Source organism: Aspergillus puulaauensis, chromosome 5, assembly GCF_016861865.1.
Source record: "Aspergillus puulaauensis MK2 DNA, chromosome 5, nearly complete sequence".
Classification (NCBI taxonomy): Eukaryota; Fungi; Ascomycota; class Eurotiomycetes; order Eurotiales; family Aspergillaceae; genus Aspergillus; species Aspergillus puulaauensis.
This window is the reverse complement of record NC_054861.1, coordinates 391,161-408,414: the sequence shown is the minus strand read 5'-3', so window position 1 is coordinate 408,414 and position 17,254 is coordinate 391,161. Positions and strand designations below refer to the sequence as shown.

Below are 17,254 nucleotides of genomic sequence, written 5' to 3'. Positions count from 1 at the left end.
ATATGGAATGAATCTATTCTCCTAGCAACACGAAGTATTAAGCACCACCGGAGCTGTCTGTACAGAAACACCATTCTTAACAGGCCCATCAGGAACAAGACCCTCTTCCTTAAGAATCCTCCTCTCCGCCATCGTAACCGCAACATCAAACGCATTCTGCGTACTCGTAACAGCCGCCAGATTCTTCCCTACAATATCAAACGCCGTCCCATGCGCCGGCGTGGCAACGGGAATAGGAAGGCCCCCTTGCACCGTGACACCGCCGTCAAACGAAAGAAGCTTCATCGCGATCTGGCCCTGGTCGTGGTACATTGTCACAATGCCGTCGAAGTGCTCGCGCTTCAGGAAGATCGTGTCGCAGGGAAACGGTCCTTGCACGTTTATCCCGAGATCCACGGCGTCTTGCACAGCTGGACGGATATGTTCTATCTCTTGTCGTCCGAAGGCGCCGTTTTCACCGTTGTGCGGGTTCAAGGCACACACGCCTAGACGGGGGGACTCGATCCCAGACTCCCACCTGCTCTCATCAGTCTCTATCCAAACACCGTCCAGGTCAGACATACCGTAGCCTATGCAACAACTCAATAGCTTTAAGGGTCGCCCCCCTCGTAATCCTCCCCGCCACATCCTCAACCCCAATATGACTCGTAACCCTAGCCGTCCACAGCTCACCGGCGATATTGATCTCGCTCGTCACGCCCTCAAACCGCAGCTGATTCGCAAACCACCGCAGTTCATCCTCCTCGGTCATCCCGGCCTGTTTCAACGAACTCTTATTCAAGGGCGCGAATACAATCCCGTCAATCTCACCGACCTGTACGAGTTTCAACGCCCGCCGGAGCTGGTGCATACACCTCCCCCCGCTGGCTTTTGATACTTGGCCTCGTGCAGATGGGAACTGGGAGGCGCTGTTGTCGTCGAGGACTTGGATCCCATGTGGCCCGGGGACGTCAGGGGATATAGCGATATCCAAGCCCCCGGCATCGGATATGCCGGATTCAAGCTCGGATTTGTCTGCGAGAAGCACTATATCTGCTCGTTGTCGGTTTGATGGGTTGCTGAGTAGCTTTGCGATCAGTTCTGGCCCGATTCCTGAGGGGTCGCCGAGTGTTATTGCGATGCGTGCGCGGCGGGGGAGGGTGGGTTGGGTGGTTACTGCGCCGACCATGGTGACGATTCTAACTGGGGTGGCTTTGTGGAAGGGATGGAAGATGGGATAGATAATTCTTCAGCTCCTGGGTATATTAGACGAAGGCGCTGTTATAACAGCAGAATGCGTAGCTGTCGTATCATGAAGACGGCGAAAGTGCCGCGATAACGGCGGTTTTGCCGATACTCCAAGAGCCTAATTGCGCTACACACAGACGGCCAATGGCACTGCAGCAACTGATTAGTGATACAGTATGGTAGAAGTCGGTGCTTTCGCCGAGGAGTACTCCACAGTCCCCGTGGGGAAGACCCTGCATCAACTGATGCTCTCCTAGAACAGTTGCTGGGCGTCGTATATATAAAGGGATCACCCTCATGTGGACCGTCATTCTAAAAGCGGTCCTTGTGCCATAAACACCTGATCTGGCATCATGTCTTACGAGAAAGAGAGACATCAACATATGGAGCGCGTCTCTACCGACAACGGACATGACCTGGACGAGAAACATGCTGCCGCTAATGTAGTCGAAGCGCAGCAGGTCGCCTCCCAATGGGTTGAGAATACCATCGAGGAAAAGAAACTTAAGCGCAAGCTTGACTGGCGCATCCTGCCGTGCTGCTGGGTACTGTATCTACTGGGGTATCTTGACCGGGCTAATATTGGGTATGGCACTTCTCGTTTATACCATGGATGATTCGTACTGATTATGTATAGAAATGCCAAAACTGGCGGCCTGGAGGATGAATTTGGTCTTTCCTCGTCGCAATACTCTATCATTGTGCTCGTCTTTTTCGTCTCGTACCTTGTCTTCGAGGTCCCGGCCAATATGATCTTGACCCGTGTACGACCGAGTGTGTTTCTTCCTGGATTGGCTCTTGTCTGGGGGACGTTTGCTGCGCTGATGGGCGCCACGCATAACTGGGGTCAATTGGCCGGTATGCGGTTTCTACTTGGGTTTGCGGAGGTACGTTCCCAAAGATAGAGTCTTAGTGCTTTTCTAATTATATAGGCTGGCTTTGCCCCTGGGTGTGCGTTCTTCCTGTCGTCGTGGTATCGGCGGTATGAGCTTGCGACGAGATATGCTCTTCTGTATACATCTGTCCCACTAGCTGGGGCCATATCTGGCCTTCTTGCAGGTGTCATCACCGACCATATGGACGGCGTCTCAGGATTACCAGGCTGGAGATGGCTCTTCGTCAGTTCTTCTGATCCTGATCCTTATAACCGTATGCAATACTGAGTATGGCAGATCCTCGAAGGTCTCGGCTCCATCGTCGCCGCAATAATCATCTACTTCCTCATGCCGGACTACCCATCAACCAGCAAACGCTTCCTAAACGAGGAGGAGAGAATGCTGGCGTGCAACAGACTCGCCGTCGACGGTATCGCCCTAACCCAAGGCAGCGGCGCTGAGCATATCCCGCACTGGGAGGCATTCAAGATGACCTGCCGCGACTGGAGGGTGTGGGCGCAGTGCTTCCTCTTTGTGCTTGTCACCGGTGCCCAGACGATGCAGTACTTCATTCCAACGCTTGTTGAGAGTTTCGGCTGGACGGGGCCTGATGGGCAGTGTAAGCCACCCCTAGTATACAACCGCCAGTTACTAACTCAGACAGACCATACAATCCCAGCATACATGGCCGCCCTCGTTTACGTCGTCGTCTGCTGCTACCTCGCCGACAGATACAAAGCCAAATGGCAATTCATCTGTGGGTTATCCGGCGTGGGCTGCATCCTCTTCATCGCCGTCGCCACCACAAGCGACAGAACAGCGCAGTACGTGCTCACCATCTTTGCCTTCGGCACTATCTACGGCTGCTCCCCGCTGGTGAAAACATGGGTTTCCGATGTGATCCCGCAGCCGGCAGCGAAGCGCGCGATTGCGATTGCGCTGATCAATGCGATTGGAAATGCGAGCTCGATTTATTCGTCGTGGTTGTGGCCGGATGAGGATGCGCCGCGGTATATTGCGGGCTTTGCGACGACGACGAGCTGGTTGGGTGTTCTTTGTATCTGTGCGGCGGTGTTTGCGTATTTCTTCCATAAGTGGCCTGTTATTAGGGCTGATCATGCGGTTGTTATGGCGGGGGAGTTGAGGGCTAGGAGGGAGAAAGTGACGGTATAATGGCTAGTTGGGTAATGTCTAGTTAGGGCTATGGAGTCATGTCTTCAGTAATTAAATGACTATTTGGCTTCTTCAAGGACAATATTCCACACATCGCCGAAATACTCGTCAAATGCATCGGAATACACCGGCTTCCAGCCCAGGCCCCTGGCAATATCTGCAGTTGCCCTCGCACTGTAAAAGTTAGTGAGCAGATCCCGAGTATTCATGGGTGGTTATACCTCGACACATACGCAGCCTCCACGTACTGCATATCATCCATCCCCAACAGACGCCCCCCCTCCTCCATACTCACGTACTTGACCTTGTCTGTATCGAGAACACCCAGCGCCTTTCCAACACTCGCAATCTTCTCCCCAACTTCATTCCAAGTATACTCACGGTCTCCAACAAACATAACACCCTCCTCGCCATACGGCACGGACAACCCACGAAGTACCCTACTCACAGCAATTTCATAAACCCTCGCCGCATCCTTTATATGCACATACCCCTTCAAAGCAGACCCATCCCCAACAAGCCACGCCTGCCGAGCCTGAATAGCCCCACGGACCAGGATCGGGATCTGGCCCGACACTGTCCGAAACAGACCTGTCCCCACGCCAAACAGCATGGGGAGACAGATACTATGTGTTTTTACGCCGGTGGCTTTCCCTTTGTCCATCACAGCGAGATCAACACTGCGCTGGATATACGGCGATGCGGCGTCTAGTCTTCGGAGTTCTGAGGTGAGCTGGGCCGGTGATGAGTCGGATATCGGGTCTGCCTTATACCCCGGATAGAGATCCAGTAGCGGGCTATCGGCGATGTTTGTTGTTCCTGATGTCTGCAACCATTATCAGTCACAGGTAGGGTCTAAGTGGGAGGGTAGATACAAACATGGATATAATGAACCTCAACGCCGAGCTTCTTCTTTCGCTGTGCTAGGCCCTCAATCAATGCCGTTGCGAGACCGAGTTCAAATCCAGAGGCGCCGTTAACGATCACTATACAAGTCAGTACGGTGCAAGGCTTTTAGTGATGCAGAGCAGGTCGACCATCATAACCGCTGGCTAGCTCCGCAATGGCAGTCGTGTCGGTGTAGTCGCCGACTTGGACTGTGGAGATGCCTTTTTCTTCTAGGACCTGTGCTTGTTGGGTATTCCGGACGAGCACGGATATCGATGCATTCTTTATTGCAGCATCTTGGGTGTTTAACAGTGTACTCAGGACAGTTCCTCCTCTGTCTGCGGTTAACAGTGGACAGTAGTGGATGTGCATGGGATACCAACACGTAGCCTGTGGCGCCTGCCAGAAGAATTTTGGAACTCATTTTAGCGGACAGCTGGATGTTAACACATATTTCAAACTAACAGGATATTTTGAGCATTTCCCGAATATCGTTTATATATCTATCCATGGCATGACGTGGGACAGCGGAATATGTATCCCGCCAGCCATTTGTAAGCAGTTGTGCCCCTCTTAACGTCTTCACTTAAAAGACCACTCCAACAAATAACAAAACTAGACTGACTGAATCCTAAACCAAGCAAAATGTCCCACCTCCAATACTTCAACTACAAAGGCGTCGGCGAACGCAACCGCCAGAACTTCAAATACAGCCAGGCCGTCCGCATCGGCGACCGCATCGAGTGCGCCGGACAAGGTACGCCCCCCATAATCGTGCCATGGACATCCAATATTAACGGTAGCAGGCGGCTGGGACCGCGAAACCGGCTCATTCTACAAAGAAATCAACGCGCAGATCGACCAGGCCTTCGCGAACGTCGAGCACAACCTGCGCGACGCCGGCGGCGAGGGCTGGAACCAGGTCTTCCGCGTGAACTCGTACCATGTGCCCATTAACGACGAGGCGCTGGCGGCGATGGTGAGGAATTTTCGGAAGTATTGTCCGGACCATGAGCCGATTTGGACTTGTGTTGGGGTTACGCGGTTGGGGGAGGATGATATGAGGGTAGAGATTGAGGTTGTGGCGCATGTGCCGAATTAGGATTATAAGTCTGTCAGAATATGTACATGAATTAAGACAAATATAGTCAAATGTGAGAGGGACAGACCGAGTACATAGCTCAGCTGGAGTCATTATGATTGCGTGAGCATTTGTACATGAGCCACCACCAGCTCCAATGCCTGCTTTAGTTTCCTCAGCGTATCCAAATCAACCTCAAGCTCAGCATTTTGCAACGAAGGGTCCTGGGCCAGGACGTGTCTCATCTCATCCGCGTCAGGAAGAAACTTATCTAGTATAGATTCCCGAAGGCATTCCACTGTCATGCTCATATCACGTTCCAAGAAGCGCTTAACAATATGCACCTGTCCATACATTACAGCTAGGAAAAGAGCCGTTCGGCCACGGCTGTTCCTTTGCTCGAGCCTTGTCCCTGGTACCTGTAAGAGAATGTTGAAGATGTCCAAATGTCCCCACCGAGATGCAGTCATCAGAGGAGTGCTTCCCTCGTTGTCGACGGCGTGGATGTCAACATCGGCGCGAGAAAGCAACGCTCTAACTAGATGTATAGCCCCCGAGCTAACGGCATGCAAGAATATCGTTTGACCGTGCGTGTTCACGGCCCCTCGGTCAAGTCCCGGGCTGTCAAGCATTAGATGTAATATCTCAAGCGTCGGCCCCCCCGATGCAATAGCACAGTGTAGTGGGGTGGAGACAGACTCTGGATCGATGTTGATATTGATGTCTGTCGCAGGATGATCGAGCAGCAGCTTGACTGTGCTGGTGCTCCCGCTCATAACAGCATAATGTAGGGCCGTGTAGCCGCCGTTGTCCCGGTTGATGGACCCGAAGCCCTGCGACAGTATGTATGCAAGAAGCTCATCGTTTGCATTCCTGGCTGGCTCGAGCAGTGTGCTGCACTGTCTATGATTCTCGTACTGGTCCACTATATCGGAATCGGCCTTTACTACGGCTTTCACAATGCTCGTCCTGCTGCTGGAAAGGGCAGCGCCGAAGAGACTTGTCGAGAGTCTCGGAACATAAGCAAATAACAGATGGAAGACACTCTCGTGCCCTGCCCGTGCGGCTATCTCCGTTACAGTTCCGCGTTGGTGGCCCAGGTGGTGTATACCGTGGACATTCACCGTCTCGCAGGCCACCAGTTCCACAACCACCTCTTCGTAGCCTCTGGCTGCGGCCCAAGCCAAGGGAGCGCAGTCCCAACGATCACGTCTGTTGGCATCGACCTCGCCGCTTGACAGCAACCGACGCACAGCCTGGGAATGCCCACAGCCAGCCGCCAGCTGGAGCGGCGTGTCTCCATCATTATTGCGGACATCTGGGTCAAGACCTTGCTCGAGAAGATAGTGAACCATCTCAGCCTGGCCAGTCACCGCGGCAAAGTGGAGAGGACTACAGCCGTTCCCAACAGTACGTGTATCCAGATCAACATCATTCCGCTGCAGAAACTTGACCACGTCCATATTCCCAGCCAGAGCTGCAGTAATCAACGGTGGATAGACCCATTTATCCCCAGGATCGCAGCTAATACTGATACCACGGTCAACTAGTTGAACCATATGATCGAGTCGTCCCAGATATGCCGCCGCCATCAACACAGCCGCATCGACCTCACCCTTCGTTTCATCCAAATCTTCCAAGTCTGATCCACCGCCGAGGATCGAGAATATCAAGTCCGGTCCTAGTATCCCGACAAGGACAGCAATCATTCCATCCCTGTAACTCATGCGCAGCTGCTCCACTATATGAGCGCTGGGACCGTGGCCGGTATTACCCCCGCGAGAGCGTGCAAACAGGCCAACCGCCCTTTCGACAGCTCTATTGATCGTGCTGATTAACGGGAATTCCCTGACCTCCGGGCTCGACTGGTACCTGACCAGAAAGCACTTGAGGAGGCGTCTGGTCATAGCCATGCTTGAGGGTGACGGTGGGCCAAACCGCAATCCCATATCGCGCCCGAGGCGGTTTGCCCGGATCGCATTTAGAAAGATGTCAATTATAACTGCGTCAAAAAGTCCTGTTACGGCGTGTTAATGAATTTCCAGAAAGAAAGTATCACAGGGGAGGTGTCATACTGCTAACAAGCCGCAACCCCAGGAACCTGGCCAATACCGACCCGCTGGGCGGCCTGTCCGATCGGTGGTTCCTGGCCCAGTATGGTTCGTCTGGAATTAATGGGAGGATTATCTGGTGGATGAGCTCATATGGCAGGGTTGGTGACATTGTTTCTGGCGGGTGAAGAGTGGAAGAGGAGGATTGAATCGTTTGAATTTTCGGACGCGGTCGAGTTGGTCCTGGGGCTGTGCGGATCGTCCTTGTAGGGCAAACAGCGGACACATTTCTGCTGAGGGCCACCAGGGCGTCTGACTGCCCTAATCAGGCTGCTCAAGGTGTGAACAGGTGAACTGAGCTTGTTAAGTAACAGAGTTTATAGGCGTGAAGCCTCATTCGAACTCGACGTCATGATACTGTGCTTGAACATTACCCGCTGCTGAACATGGTCCAAGATGGATCACAATGGCCAGTACCACGTCCATGTATCGCCGAAGACGGACTTCACAAGGTGTATCCTCTGCGGATGTCAGCCAAAGGGAGAATATGGATCTCGATGGCTCGGGATGATCAGAGTCCGTAAGTTCGCCCACCCGAGACTTCGACTCCGTGCCTGGCTAGAATACAAAACAGTTCACCGAACTTCAGATGGTGAAGTGCTTCTCTCGGAAGTCGTCTCTGAATATACACCGTCCGAAGACGACTCATGTCTGCGAGTCACTTCGTCCGACTTGTGGGACCGTGGTCATTGCCGGTCCTCCCCATCGGGTCTATTCTATATTTTTCATGCGCAGTGCTGGCAGTACTTAACAGAATGTCTGGGCGAGCAGGGCCCTGCGGACCGTGAACGATTATACGATGTTCTGTTGAAACTACCGCCGCCTAAGGGTGTGATTCTTGATTCAAGGGCGAGTGTCTATGCTAACCTGGGGTCACTTGGCAGAGCCATTGTTCGAGACCCCGCCAGGTTCTCCCGGATATTTCTGTAAAAGCACTATCATTCAGGAGCTTTTAAACGAAGTATTAGATATTCCCAGCCCTACAACCCGTTTGTACGTTCCGATAAGCAGCAGTCGCGATCCCTTTGCGCGTCTCCCTTTTGAGCTTCGGCTGAAAATCGCAATTCTGCTTCGAACCCGGACCTTTTATAACCTGCGATATGTCTCTAGACCGTTTAATCCTATTTTCAGAGATAATATGTTCTGGAAGTCCCGATTCTCAAAAGACGGAGACCGCGGCTTTCTTCATCCCGTCGTTATGGACGGGCCAGTTGACTGGCGGTCTGTCTATAGGGCTACTGCACGCTGTGAAGATCTGTTTCCAATGAGACTGAAAGTGTGGGAAATTATTCAATGGATGAAAGAAACCCTGGAAACAACCCTGTGTCCAGAGTTGGGACCCTTAGACTTCTGCGGAAGGGCTTTGCAGGACTACCATGCCGACTCTGCCGCTGAAGGTCAATGGGTAGAACGAGTGCGAATGCCAGAAAACCTTATATGCATCGCAGTATCTATGATATCTGGGCCGGATATACACAGACGACAACGATATATCAGCCGGACACTCCCTCCCGGACAACCCGTAACCGAGATCACCGCGCTGGAGTTCATAAGCACAAACGGGAGCAGGGAGACCATCAGGTCTCGAGATCCCATGGCTCGAACTGTAACGGCGGAGGAACTCTCAAACGAACTATACAGGAAAGAAATAACGGAACGAGTGTGTAATACTACCAAAGGCTCGATTGGACCTGTGAGCCCGTTCGACCACCACGGAGTGAGGGTTCTATTCGAGGCAAATCCGTTCAAGGGCTTTCATATCCGGTATGATGCAGAGGGGATATCCTTTATAGGTGTTCTGAGAGAGGGTGCTGCATCTTCTCCTTTTGCGATGCGTGTGACGATGGCGATATCTGGATCGAAGGAGGTATTTCTCGCGCAGTCGCCGTATGTTTGTGGATATCATGCCGACAGGTCTACGTTTTTTGATATGGATATGGAGGAGGTCGTTGAGGTTATTGGGACTTTTGATGTGAGGTTCTCCATCCAGTTTACTCAGCTCCATATGTATTTCTGATTGACTGGTTTATAGGATCGGAAACTGGTTGATCTGGGGATAAGGGGGCGTCGAAGGGCTTTACCGCTGGTGTCTGATCCTGAATTTTATTCCAATATGGGACGTGACCGTCCTACACTTAGGTTTGGGAAGAGGCAGAAAAGAAAGTGTCGAGTAGAGAAACGGCAGAGTTTGGGACAAGGCGTATATGTATATAGGGTCGTAGACCAGGAGTACCTTACAGACCATGGCCAGCTCCTAAACTCGCAAACAGCTGTAACAAATTGAATAGGTGCATAAGGGAGTTAATAAGCATAAACCCACGTAACCTTCTGATCCCCCCGTCTATCCACCCTGCCCTGCTCCTCTGCATACTCCCTCTCATCCCAAGACAGAATAACCCTCCTCCGCCGGCGATTCTCCCACATATACAAGCCTCTCATCGCACAGAACCCCACCATCCCAACCGCAATAAGTATCATCGTCACAATAAGAGGATACCTATAAGTCGGAGCATGACTCGACTTGAACAGCTGCCCCGCAATCACCCCAGCCAGGTTACTCCACCCGTTGATACCCAGGATAATCGACCGCGCCGCCTTCCCCGGTGTATTCGAAGCAAGCCATACAGCAACAAGCGGACCGCCGGCAAATACACCAGCCAGACAAACATGTGCGAAGCCATAGCGGAGTTTCTCGTTCCCTGACGTCGCCATGACCAGACACCCGACTAGGCCGAGTGCCATGCCGAAGACGGTGTGTAGACTGCGTTCTTTGAGATGGTCGGATGAGTACACGATTATAATCAGCCCGACTGTGCCGACGACGAACGGGGGGACGGCCATTAGTGTTGCCTTGACGCCTTCGTATCCCATCCCTTCGACGATCAGGGGCAGGAAGGTGGTGAATGCGGTTACGGGGAGGACGCTGAGGATGTTGAATACGACGATGAGAAGCTTCTTCCAGTCTGTTAGGACGTCTTTTACATCACGCAGTGTAATGTTGGTTTCGTGCTCCGCTGTGTCTCCTGCGTGTACATCATCCTGCATCATGCGCTTTGCGGCGTGTTCCCGTTCTGCAGGGGTGAGGAACCATGCTGTCCCTGGTGACATGGGCAAAACGACAAGTCCAATAATAGCTACGAAGACCGTCAATGCACCCTCAAACAGAAATACAGTCTGCCAGCCGTGCAGTATCCCCGAGTCAAGGTGGAGAAGACCGTATGCAAGGAGTCCGGCGAAGGCCCCAGCTACAGAGTACATCCCTGAGAACAGACCCATGCGGAATCCGAGTGAGAATTTGGGATAGAAGAGGGACATGTAGTAGTATGCGGTTGGGGTGAAGCCTGCTTCGCCGACGCCGAGGAGGAGCCGCAATGCGAGGAAAGTTGGTGTGCTGTTCACCCCGATGTGCGCGATGCAGATACTCCCCCAGACAAGCATGAGCGTGCATACCCACCATTTGGGGCCGATGTAGCGGCCGATCATGGAGGAGATGGGCTGTAGGGGTACGTATGTGGCGGAGAACTGATGGTCAGTATAGCTGTAAACAGAGTATAGACTACTTACCAGTGATAGAGAGTTGGGAATGTCGTTTGGATGGAGGTTGGCGTCCTCGATGAAGGTGCTTGTGGCGACGAATCCGACATTGGTCTTGTCGATTCCAAGCAGCTGTCGTTGTTAGATATGGACATACGAGGGGGAGAAACGCACAATGAACCCAATTGCCAGGATGAGCAGCAGGGTAAAGTCGATTTTGAGATTGACTCTGCGATCAAGCGCCTTTTCCTCCTCTGATGCTGGTTCATAATGCGAGACCTCTGTTGCCACGACCCTTTTGACATCCTCCAGCTCCGCCAGGGAAGGCTTATCCTGGGCTGGAGTGACCTCCATCTTGTTAGAATATTGAGAGTCAGTCTATTCGAGTTTCGCATGGAGGGACGACTCCTTAAAAGCGTGAATCCTGATATGCAACGGGAATAGCGTCGCTCCCCACAATCCGGGGTCTCATAATCTGCGGGGCCCAGCGTGGGGAACATAAATGGAGACACATCCCCGTTCTCTTCGTTACTCAGTTCCGTTCTCCATTCGTTACTTAGCTCTGTTCTCCATTTCTTTATTCGAGGTGTTCTCCATTCGCCATGACTCGGCAGCGCAAGAAGCTCAACCTGCAGTGTGGCTTCTGCCCTAAGCGCTATACCAAGCGCGAGCACCTTCAGGTATGTATCACTTCCTGTAGAATTAACATTGCTAACTGCGCCAGCGACACGAGCGAATTCGTATGTTCGTCAGTTATGGTATTTGAAGTACGCTGATTATATAGATACTGGTTCAAAGCCATTCTCGTGCTCTGTCTGTGCAAGATGTTTCTCTCGCCAGGATGTGCTGAACCGCCATCTTCGGGTTCATTCCAGTCGGGCTTCTGAATTAACGGACAGTCCTGGCCCTCAGATTACACCGCAGAGTCTGCCTGCACCCGGCTGGACTCCAATATCAGACCATGAATCTACAGCACAGCTCTCGGGATGTATACCGCTGTATGAGGCGCCCATGGAAGTTCGCCCCATGACAGATGATCTAGCCTCTGGACTCCTGTGGCCTGATTCAGAGGAGCTGCTGCACAATATCATGTCAATTGACCCGACACTCTGGCAGCAGCCTCTTGCATTGGCCCCGTCGACAGTTGGAATCCTCGATGTACCAGGGGATTTAATAAGTACCGGCTACGACTCTCCAGGGAACAGCACGATCGCAGACGATGGACGGCAGGCAATCCAGTCTCTCAACAGCTTGTTAAGTGATACGGTAAGAGTACACTTTCTACTATAACCATGCCCTAACAGTAGCAGCTCTCGACAGTCACAGCGCCAGCGTCCCTCACCGGCCTCACCTCGCGCTTCCTCGACGGCAGCCTCCATATGTTCTTCGAGAACATCGTCCCCATGTTTCCCATCTTCCACCGTCCGACATTCGTTTTCAGAGATTGTGCCCCTCCACTGCTACTTAATGCGATTGCACTGGGCGCACTGTTTCTTGGTAGTCAAGACGCGATTGACAAGGTCCGTCCCCTCTCTACTGCTGCAGCACTGCTGACAATGTCAATTAGGCGAACGTGCTATGGCGCCTCGCACACACTGCTGTAGCAACATCATGGCATACGATGATTACACGCCGCCGACCATCTGATTCTTGTACGGGCGTGGAACTAGTCCAGACCGTACTCCTGAGCCAGATCTACGCCGCCCTATCCAAGGTACACCCATCTCCCTCTCAAATAGTCATACTAAGGATATTTACAGAACCGCACATTCCGCACAACAAGCCAAGTCTTCCACGGCATCGGCATCCACTGGGCAAGCCACTGCGGGATGTACGACGCGACCTACAACGTCCACCTCCCTGCCGACACGGAGAGCAGTGCTGCGAAACAGGATGTCTGGCGCCGCTGGATCGCACACGAGACTATGCTGCGCACCCTCCTCGGTCTATATATTGTCGACGGCGGCGTCTCGCAGTTTAGCGGGAATCCGACCTTTGCGCGACATACGGCGAATCCACTCTTATTGCCTAGTTGCGATGCGGTGTTTGCAGCTGGGACTGCAGATGAGTGGCTTATTCATATGAAAAGACAACCATCGACGACAGTGCGGTTCTGCGATGTATACCATCAACTCTTCGACCGGAAAGAAGAGGGAGCTAGGTACGACATCTCCTTATTCCACCACAAAGTCATCCTAGAAGGAATCCGGTGTCTTGTCTCAGAGGCAAACCGGACGAATCCCCCACCGGTCGGTATGCCATCGCGTCGTGATCTCCTGCTCGTCCTGAGCCAGCTGCGCCAGAATATCCTCGCTAGTAAAGCCCTCACCCCAACAGATCGTCTAACAGCCTTACTCCAGTGGCACTCCATCTGCCTCGACACAGCTGCAAGCACAGCGCGTGGAACAAGACGAATGTGCCACCTCTTCGGGATAAAGCAGGGTATATTCGGCGGAAGCCAGCGCGAGGAATCACTCATTAATCCGGCACGGTGGGCGCAGAGTACGTCTGGTCGAGCGACGCTGCTGCATGCGGTGAACATGCAGGCGATCGCGGCGCAGTTGCCCCTGGGACTCGCGTTTGATGTGAATATCCCCGGGGCGGTGTTTGCGGCTGCGGCGACTTATACGTCTTTTATACTGGCTGGGGTGGGCAAGGTTGTTGTTCCGGCGGTGGTGGATTGGGATGGGGCGTTGATGGCGCTGGATAGGGGGAATTATGAGAATGCTGAGGTAGGAGATTGTGGTGTACAGACGATGGATTTCATTGCTGGGACGTTTGATGGTGCTGGCATGCCGAGGGAGAAGTATGTTGTTCGTGACTTGTCGTATGATTTAACGGCCATAAGGACGCTGCTTAGGGGGCTGTCGCTGCAGTGGGGGGTTGCGGTGGAGATGGAGGAGGTTGTCAGTGCTTATATTGAGCGGTGCGAGTTGTAAGTAACAATATTGGAGGATTTACATTATACTATCGTGGTTATTGTGTCCCCGCCATGACTCGTCGCTGGTGTTGTGTCCCCATTCCCCATTCTTATGTCCCCACTATCGATATTGAGTCCAGGTCTGTATAAAATGCCCAGATATAATTCTACCGTTCCCAACTGCCGACGGTGAGATACCATAAACAGCCAGCCAAGATGTCAACAGAAACCCATCTCGAACCGCAAGGCAACGACTTCACTCTAATAAAAGACAACACCCCATCCAAGATCTACGCGCAATTCGCGTCCCTACGATCCCAATGCCCCGTCGCACACACAACCGAGAACGGCGGCTTCTACCTCCTCACCCGCTACGAGGACGTCAAAACCGCAGCATCAGATACAGAGACATTCATCTCCTCCGTCAAGGCCGTCATCCCCAGTGATCCCCGCGGTATTCGACGGCCACCGCTTAACACCGATCCGCCGGCGCACACGCCATACCGAACTGCATTAGATCGCACGCTGCGCCCGAAACGGCTGAAACGGCTTGAGCCGGTCTTGAAAGAGCATGCGGAGCGCGAGTTTGCCAAACTCGTGGCAAGGGGCGGCGGGGATATCTGCGGGGAGTTCAGCGCAATGTTTGCCGCGTGGGTTGAGACCGCGTGGCTGAATCTGGAAGATGAGACGGCGCCTCTACTAGCGGGCACTGCGGCGGCTTGGGTGAATGCGTGGCGACGACAGGATCCGAAGGAGACCTCTGCGCAGTCGGAGAAGTTGTATGGCATTGCGCGGAGGCTGTTCGCTGATAGACGGGTTCATCCGAGGGATCCGGAGCAGGATCCGGCGAGTTCGTTGTTGTTGGAAAAGGATGGCTCTGGGATGGCGTTGGATGATGAGCTTTTGATGTATGTTCACTGCCATTCTTTATGTGTGGTGCGATACTGATGCTTATAGTGGTGCATTGCGGCAATCACTCGTCGTCGGGATGGTTGCGCCTCCTCTTCTCTTTGGGGCTATATGCAACCATCTCTCAAAGGATAAGGCCTTACAGGCTGAGTTACGAGGAAATCCATCCCTCATCCCCGCTGCAGTGGAAGAGTTCGTTCGGCTCTACGTACCATATCGCGGCTTCTGTCGGACGCCATCCAGGGATATACAGCTCCACGGGCGAACGATCCCGGCGAAAACACCAATAACAATGACATATGCGGCGGCCAATCGGGATCCTGAGGCCTTTACTGACCCTGATGAATTTATTCTCAATCGGCCGAATATTACCTCCCATTTAGGCTTTGGGCGGGGAAGGCATCGATGTGCTGGGATGCCGCTGGCACGGATGTAAGTTGCAATTTCTCCTATGGAACGGCGAGGCTAACGCCAGTAGGGCACTGCAAATTGGTCTTGCTGTGATTTTGCGGAATTCGGCGGACTTTGAAGTAAATGGACCGCTTGAGTATGCTGGGATGCCGGAGATGGGGATTACCAGTTGTCCGCTGCGTATTGTTCCGAGGGATGAAATTCCCAGGTGAAATGCTAGTGCAGCGGTCAAATAGTTAGTAGGGAACATAATATATAAGCAAGAAAAATTGGTAATGTTTTACAGTAGAATTGGGTTATGATAAAAACATTCCAAGCCCTTTAAAATATCGGTCAATGTATGCGCCAATTCTATATGCGAGGCCACTGTTTTGCCCCAATTCCGTCGGGGCCGTCGTTTCTTTAGAGTGATATCGAGTTTGTAGCAGGGAAACTTGAATGGGATCTGATCTTGGCACAGTCAGTTAATATTCGCTACGATCTGCATGGCTCTTCTATGGAGCCTCGTTTACCTCTGCTTCTCTATCCGCCGCACTCCCCCAGGATTATATATAGACGCTCCAGTTATTACTATACATCATAGATCCGAGAGCCCCTATTATAAATAGCCTTTACAGCCAAATCCATCAAATCCATAAATACATCCTGCTCAATGAAGACATCTTCTCTATGCCAGTCACGCTCCTCCTGCGTACCTAGCACCTCATCCTCGGACGAGCGGGCCGGTCGTATAGACTCCGTCGCATACGCACTGAAATAAGAATGACCAAGCAGCGCCGCGACATTCCGGAACCCTTTATGATTTAGGCCCGGGGGCAGGATCTCAACCACTGCTGAATGAGGGGGGAGGAATATCCCGTGTGTGAGGCCCGCACCGTGAACGCCAACGAGCACGTCTGTTTGCTGGGCTACGGCAAGTTGCTCGGCAAATGGAATGGACGCGAAGTCTACTGATTTGACCCTGGTATGGGGGAGTTTGGATTCGAGGTGGGTGAGGTATTCCGCCGCGTTGACGAGATGGCGCGTGGTTGTCCTGTTGATGAACGTCACGGTTATATCTGCTGGTTGGTTGCGCTGGGCATCTGAGTCGAGATGATAGTGGTTGAGGACGCGGCGGGAGAAGGTGCGGAGGAGTGAGGACTCGACGCAGGTGTGGATTTCCCAGTCACCCTGCCAGAGTGGGTTTCCGCCACCGCTGAGGGGCACGATTAGGTTCTCGAAGGAGGTAGTCAGCCGTGGGAGTGTGCGGTTGTTGATGCGGAGGAGGGGTTTGGGGGCAAATAGGGACCAGAGATCCAGATAGGGCCCGTCGGCCATTTCGTCAAGCAGGAGGACTTGAGTATTTGCAATATCTGCGTGAGTGAACAAAGGCGTTGGTTTATCTGGGTGCTGCGCCATCCGGAGGACATCCAATGTTAAGGTCATGGAGAATATCTCCATTAAAGAATGCCATATATTTTCAGAGCCTTCGCGCTTGGCAAGCAGGGTATAGTTTGGCACAGTATCAGGTACTCTGAGCGACGAGTTGCCTTCGTCGATCACAACTGTTTCCTGCAGGACGATTCCAGGCCCTGTGTCATACCAGTAATTGGTGAGCTCGTCGTATCTGGGGACGACCAGTCCACCAAGATCCCGTAGGCTGCAGCCCAGTGTGAATTTCCTGTCAACTTGGTTGAAATGGGCTCCTCGAGCGAGACAGAACGAGTCGGTGCGACCCGCGGCGGTTTTGCTATGAAAGCAAGTCAATCCGCTCTGAGACTCTGGAGTACAGTACTCTGTGGCAGAGTGGCGAAGTTGTCGAAGATACGAGTCACCGAACCGGTCATCGCAGGATGGCGGAGGTTTCTCAACCCCTGCGTAGGCCGGTGGGATATTGAAAACAGCCGGCGAGGCATTCTTCACAGGGAAATTTGATTGGGGGTCCGGAATTCCCTGCTGATGATGGAAATTGATAGTGCCCTCCGGGAGCAACTGGTGCTGAGAAGCAAGGTGAAGATGGTAAGCATTGAACAAAACGAAAGCGAAAAAGACGCCAGCCACAGAAGCACCGATCCTGAGCAGATGCTGCCACGGGCTAAGGAGACTACCAGTGGTCATTTTTTTCTCCAGGGATTGCAGGATCCGA

The 17,254-nt window shown here is 52.7% G+C and overlaps 10 protein-coding genes across 10 annotated transcripts; 5 read left to right on the top strand and 5 right to left on the bottom strand.

Moving 5' to 3' along the window:
- Window positions 1-21: 21 nt before the first annotated feature.
- APUU_50184S (uncharacterized protein) lies at window positions 22-1,168 on the bottom strand (the record flags this gene model as incomplete). Its single annotated transcript, XM_041705154.1, has 2 exons — window positions 22-517; window positions 564-1,168. The coding sequence occupies 2 exons, from the start codon at window positions 1,166-1,168 to the stop codon at window positions 22-24; spliced, it is 1,101 nt and encodes a 366-aa protein (XP_041557667.1).
- A 412-nt stretch (window positions 1,169-1,580) lies between these two features.
- Window positions 1,581-3,275, top strand: APUU_50183A (uncharacterized protein; the record flags this gene model as incomplete). Its single annotated transcript, XM_041705153.1, has 5 exons — window positions 1,581-1,813; window positions 1,865-2,114; window positions 2,160-2,345; window positions 2,400-2,721; window positions 2,767-3,275. The coding sequence occupies 5 exons, from the start codon at window positions 1,581-1,583 to the stop codon at window positions 3,273-3,275; spliced, it is 1,500 nt and encodes a 499-aa protein (XP_041557666.1).
- Window positions 3,276-3,334: 59 nt separating this feature from the next.
- On the bottom strand, window positions 3,335-4,587 carry APUU_50182S (NAD-dependent epimerase/dehydratase family protein; the record flags this gene model as incomplete). Its single annotated transcript, XM_041705150.1, has 5 exons — window positions 3,335-3,449; window positions 3,497-4,101; window positions 4,155-4,261; window positions 4,313-4,497; window positions 4,547-4,587. 5 exons carry the CDS (start codon window positions 4,585-4,587, stop codon window positions 3,335-3,337), a joined length of 1,053 nt encoding a protein of 350 aa, XP_041557665.1.
- A 221-nt stretch (window positions 4,588-4,808) lies between these two features.
- APUU_50181A (RidA family protein) lies at window positions 4,809-5,265 on the top strand (the record flags this gene model as incomplete). Its single annotated transcript, XM_041705149.1, has 2 exons — window positions 4,809-4,920; window positions 4,970-5,265. 2 exons carry the CDS (start codon window positions 4,809-4,811, stop codon window positions 5,263-5,265), a joined length of 408 nt encoding a protein of 135 aa, XP_041557664.1.
- A 92-nt stretch (window positions 5,266-5,357) lies between these two features.
- Window positions 5,358-7,467, bottom strand: APUU_50180S (ankyrin repeat domain-containing protein; the record flags this gene model as incomplete). Its single annotated transcript, XM_041705148.1, has 2 exons — window positions 5,358-7,261; window positions 7,320-7,467. The coding sequence occupies 2 exons, from the start codon at window positions 7,465-7,467 to the stop codon at window positions 5,358-5,360; spliced, it is 2,052 nt and encodes a 683-aa protein (XP_041557663.1).
- A 284-nt stretch (window positions 7,468-7,751) lies between these two features.
- APUU_50179A (uncharacterized protein) lies at window positions 7,752-9,372 on the top strand (the record flags this gene model as incomplete). Its single annotated transcript, XM_041705147.1, has 2 exons — window positions 7,752-8,184; window positions 8,240-9,372. The coding sequence occupies 2 exons, from the start codon at window positions 7,752-7,754 to the stop codon at window positions 9,370-9,372; spliced, it is 1,566 nt and encodes a 521-aa protein (XP_041557662.1).
- A 284-nt stretch (window positions 9,373-9,656) lies between these two features.
- Window positions 9,657-11,243, bottom strand: APUU_50178S (uncharacterized protein; the record flags this gene model as incomplete). Its single annotated transcript, XM_041705146.1, has 3 exons — window positions 9,657-10,850; window positions 10,920-11,021; window positions 11,064-11,243. 3 exons carry the CDS (start codon window positions 11,241-11,243, stop codon window positions 9,657-9,659), a joined length of 1,476 nt encoding a protein of 491 aa, XP_041557661.1.
- Window positions 11,244-11,491: 248 nt separating this feature from the next.
- Window positions 11,492-13,828, top strand: APUU_50177A (uncharacterized protein; the record flags this gene model as incomplete). The annotated part of the gene is made up of 6 exons (XM_041705145.1): window positions 11,492-11,569; window positions 11,614-11,629; window positions 11,674-12,155; window positions 12,200-12,409; window positions 12,457-12,603; window positions 12,650-13,828. 6 exons carry the CDS (start codon window positions 11,492-11,494, stop codon window positions 13,826-13,828), a joined length of 2,112 nt encoding a protein of 703 aa, XP_041557660.1.
- A 197-nt stretch (window positions 13,829-14,025) lies between these two features.
- APUU_50176A (uncharacterized protein) lies at window positions 14,026-15,341 on the top strand (the record flags this gene model as incomplete). The annotated part of the gene is made up of 3 exons (XM_041705144.1): window positions 14,026-14,717; window positions 14,767-15,150; window positions 15,197-15,341. 3 exons carry the CDS (start codon window positions 14,026-14,028, stop codon window positions 15,339-15,341), a joined length of 1,221 nt encoding a protein of 406 aa, XP_041557659.1.
- A 358-nt stretch (window positions 15,342-15,699) lies between these two features.
- Window positions 15,700-17,226, bottom strand: APUU_50175S (uncharacterized protein; the record flags this gene model as incomplete). Its single annotated transcript, XM_041705143.1, has 1 exon — window positions 15,700-17,226. One exon carries the CDS (start codon window positions 17,224-17,226, stop codon window positions 15,700-15,702), a length of 1,527 nt encoding a protein of 508 aa, XP_041557658.1.
- Between the last annotated feature and the right edge of the window lie 28 nt (window positions 17,227-17,254).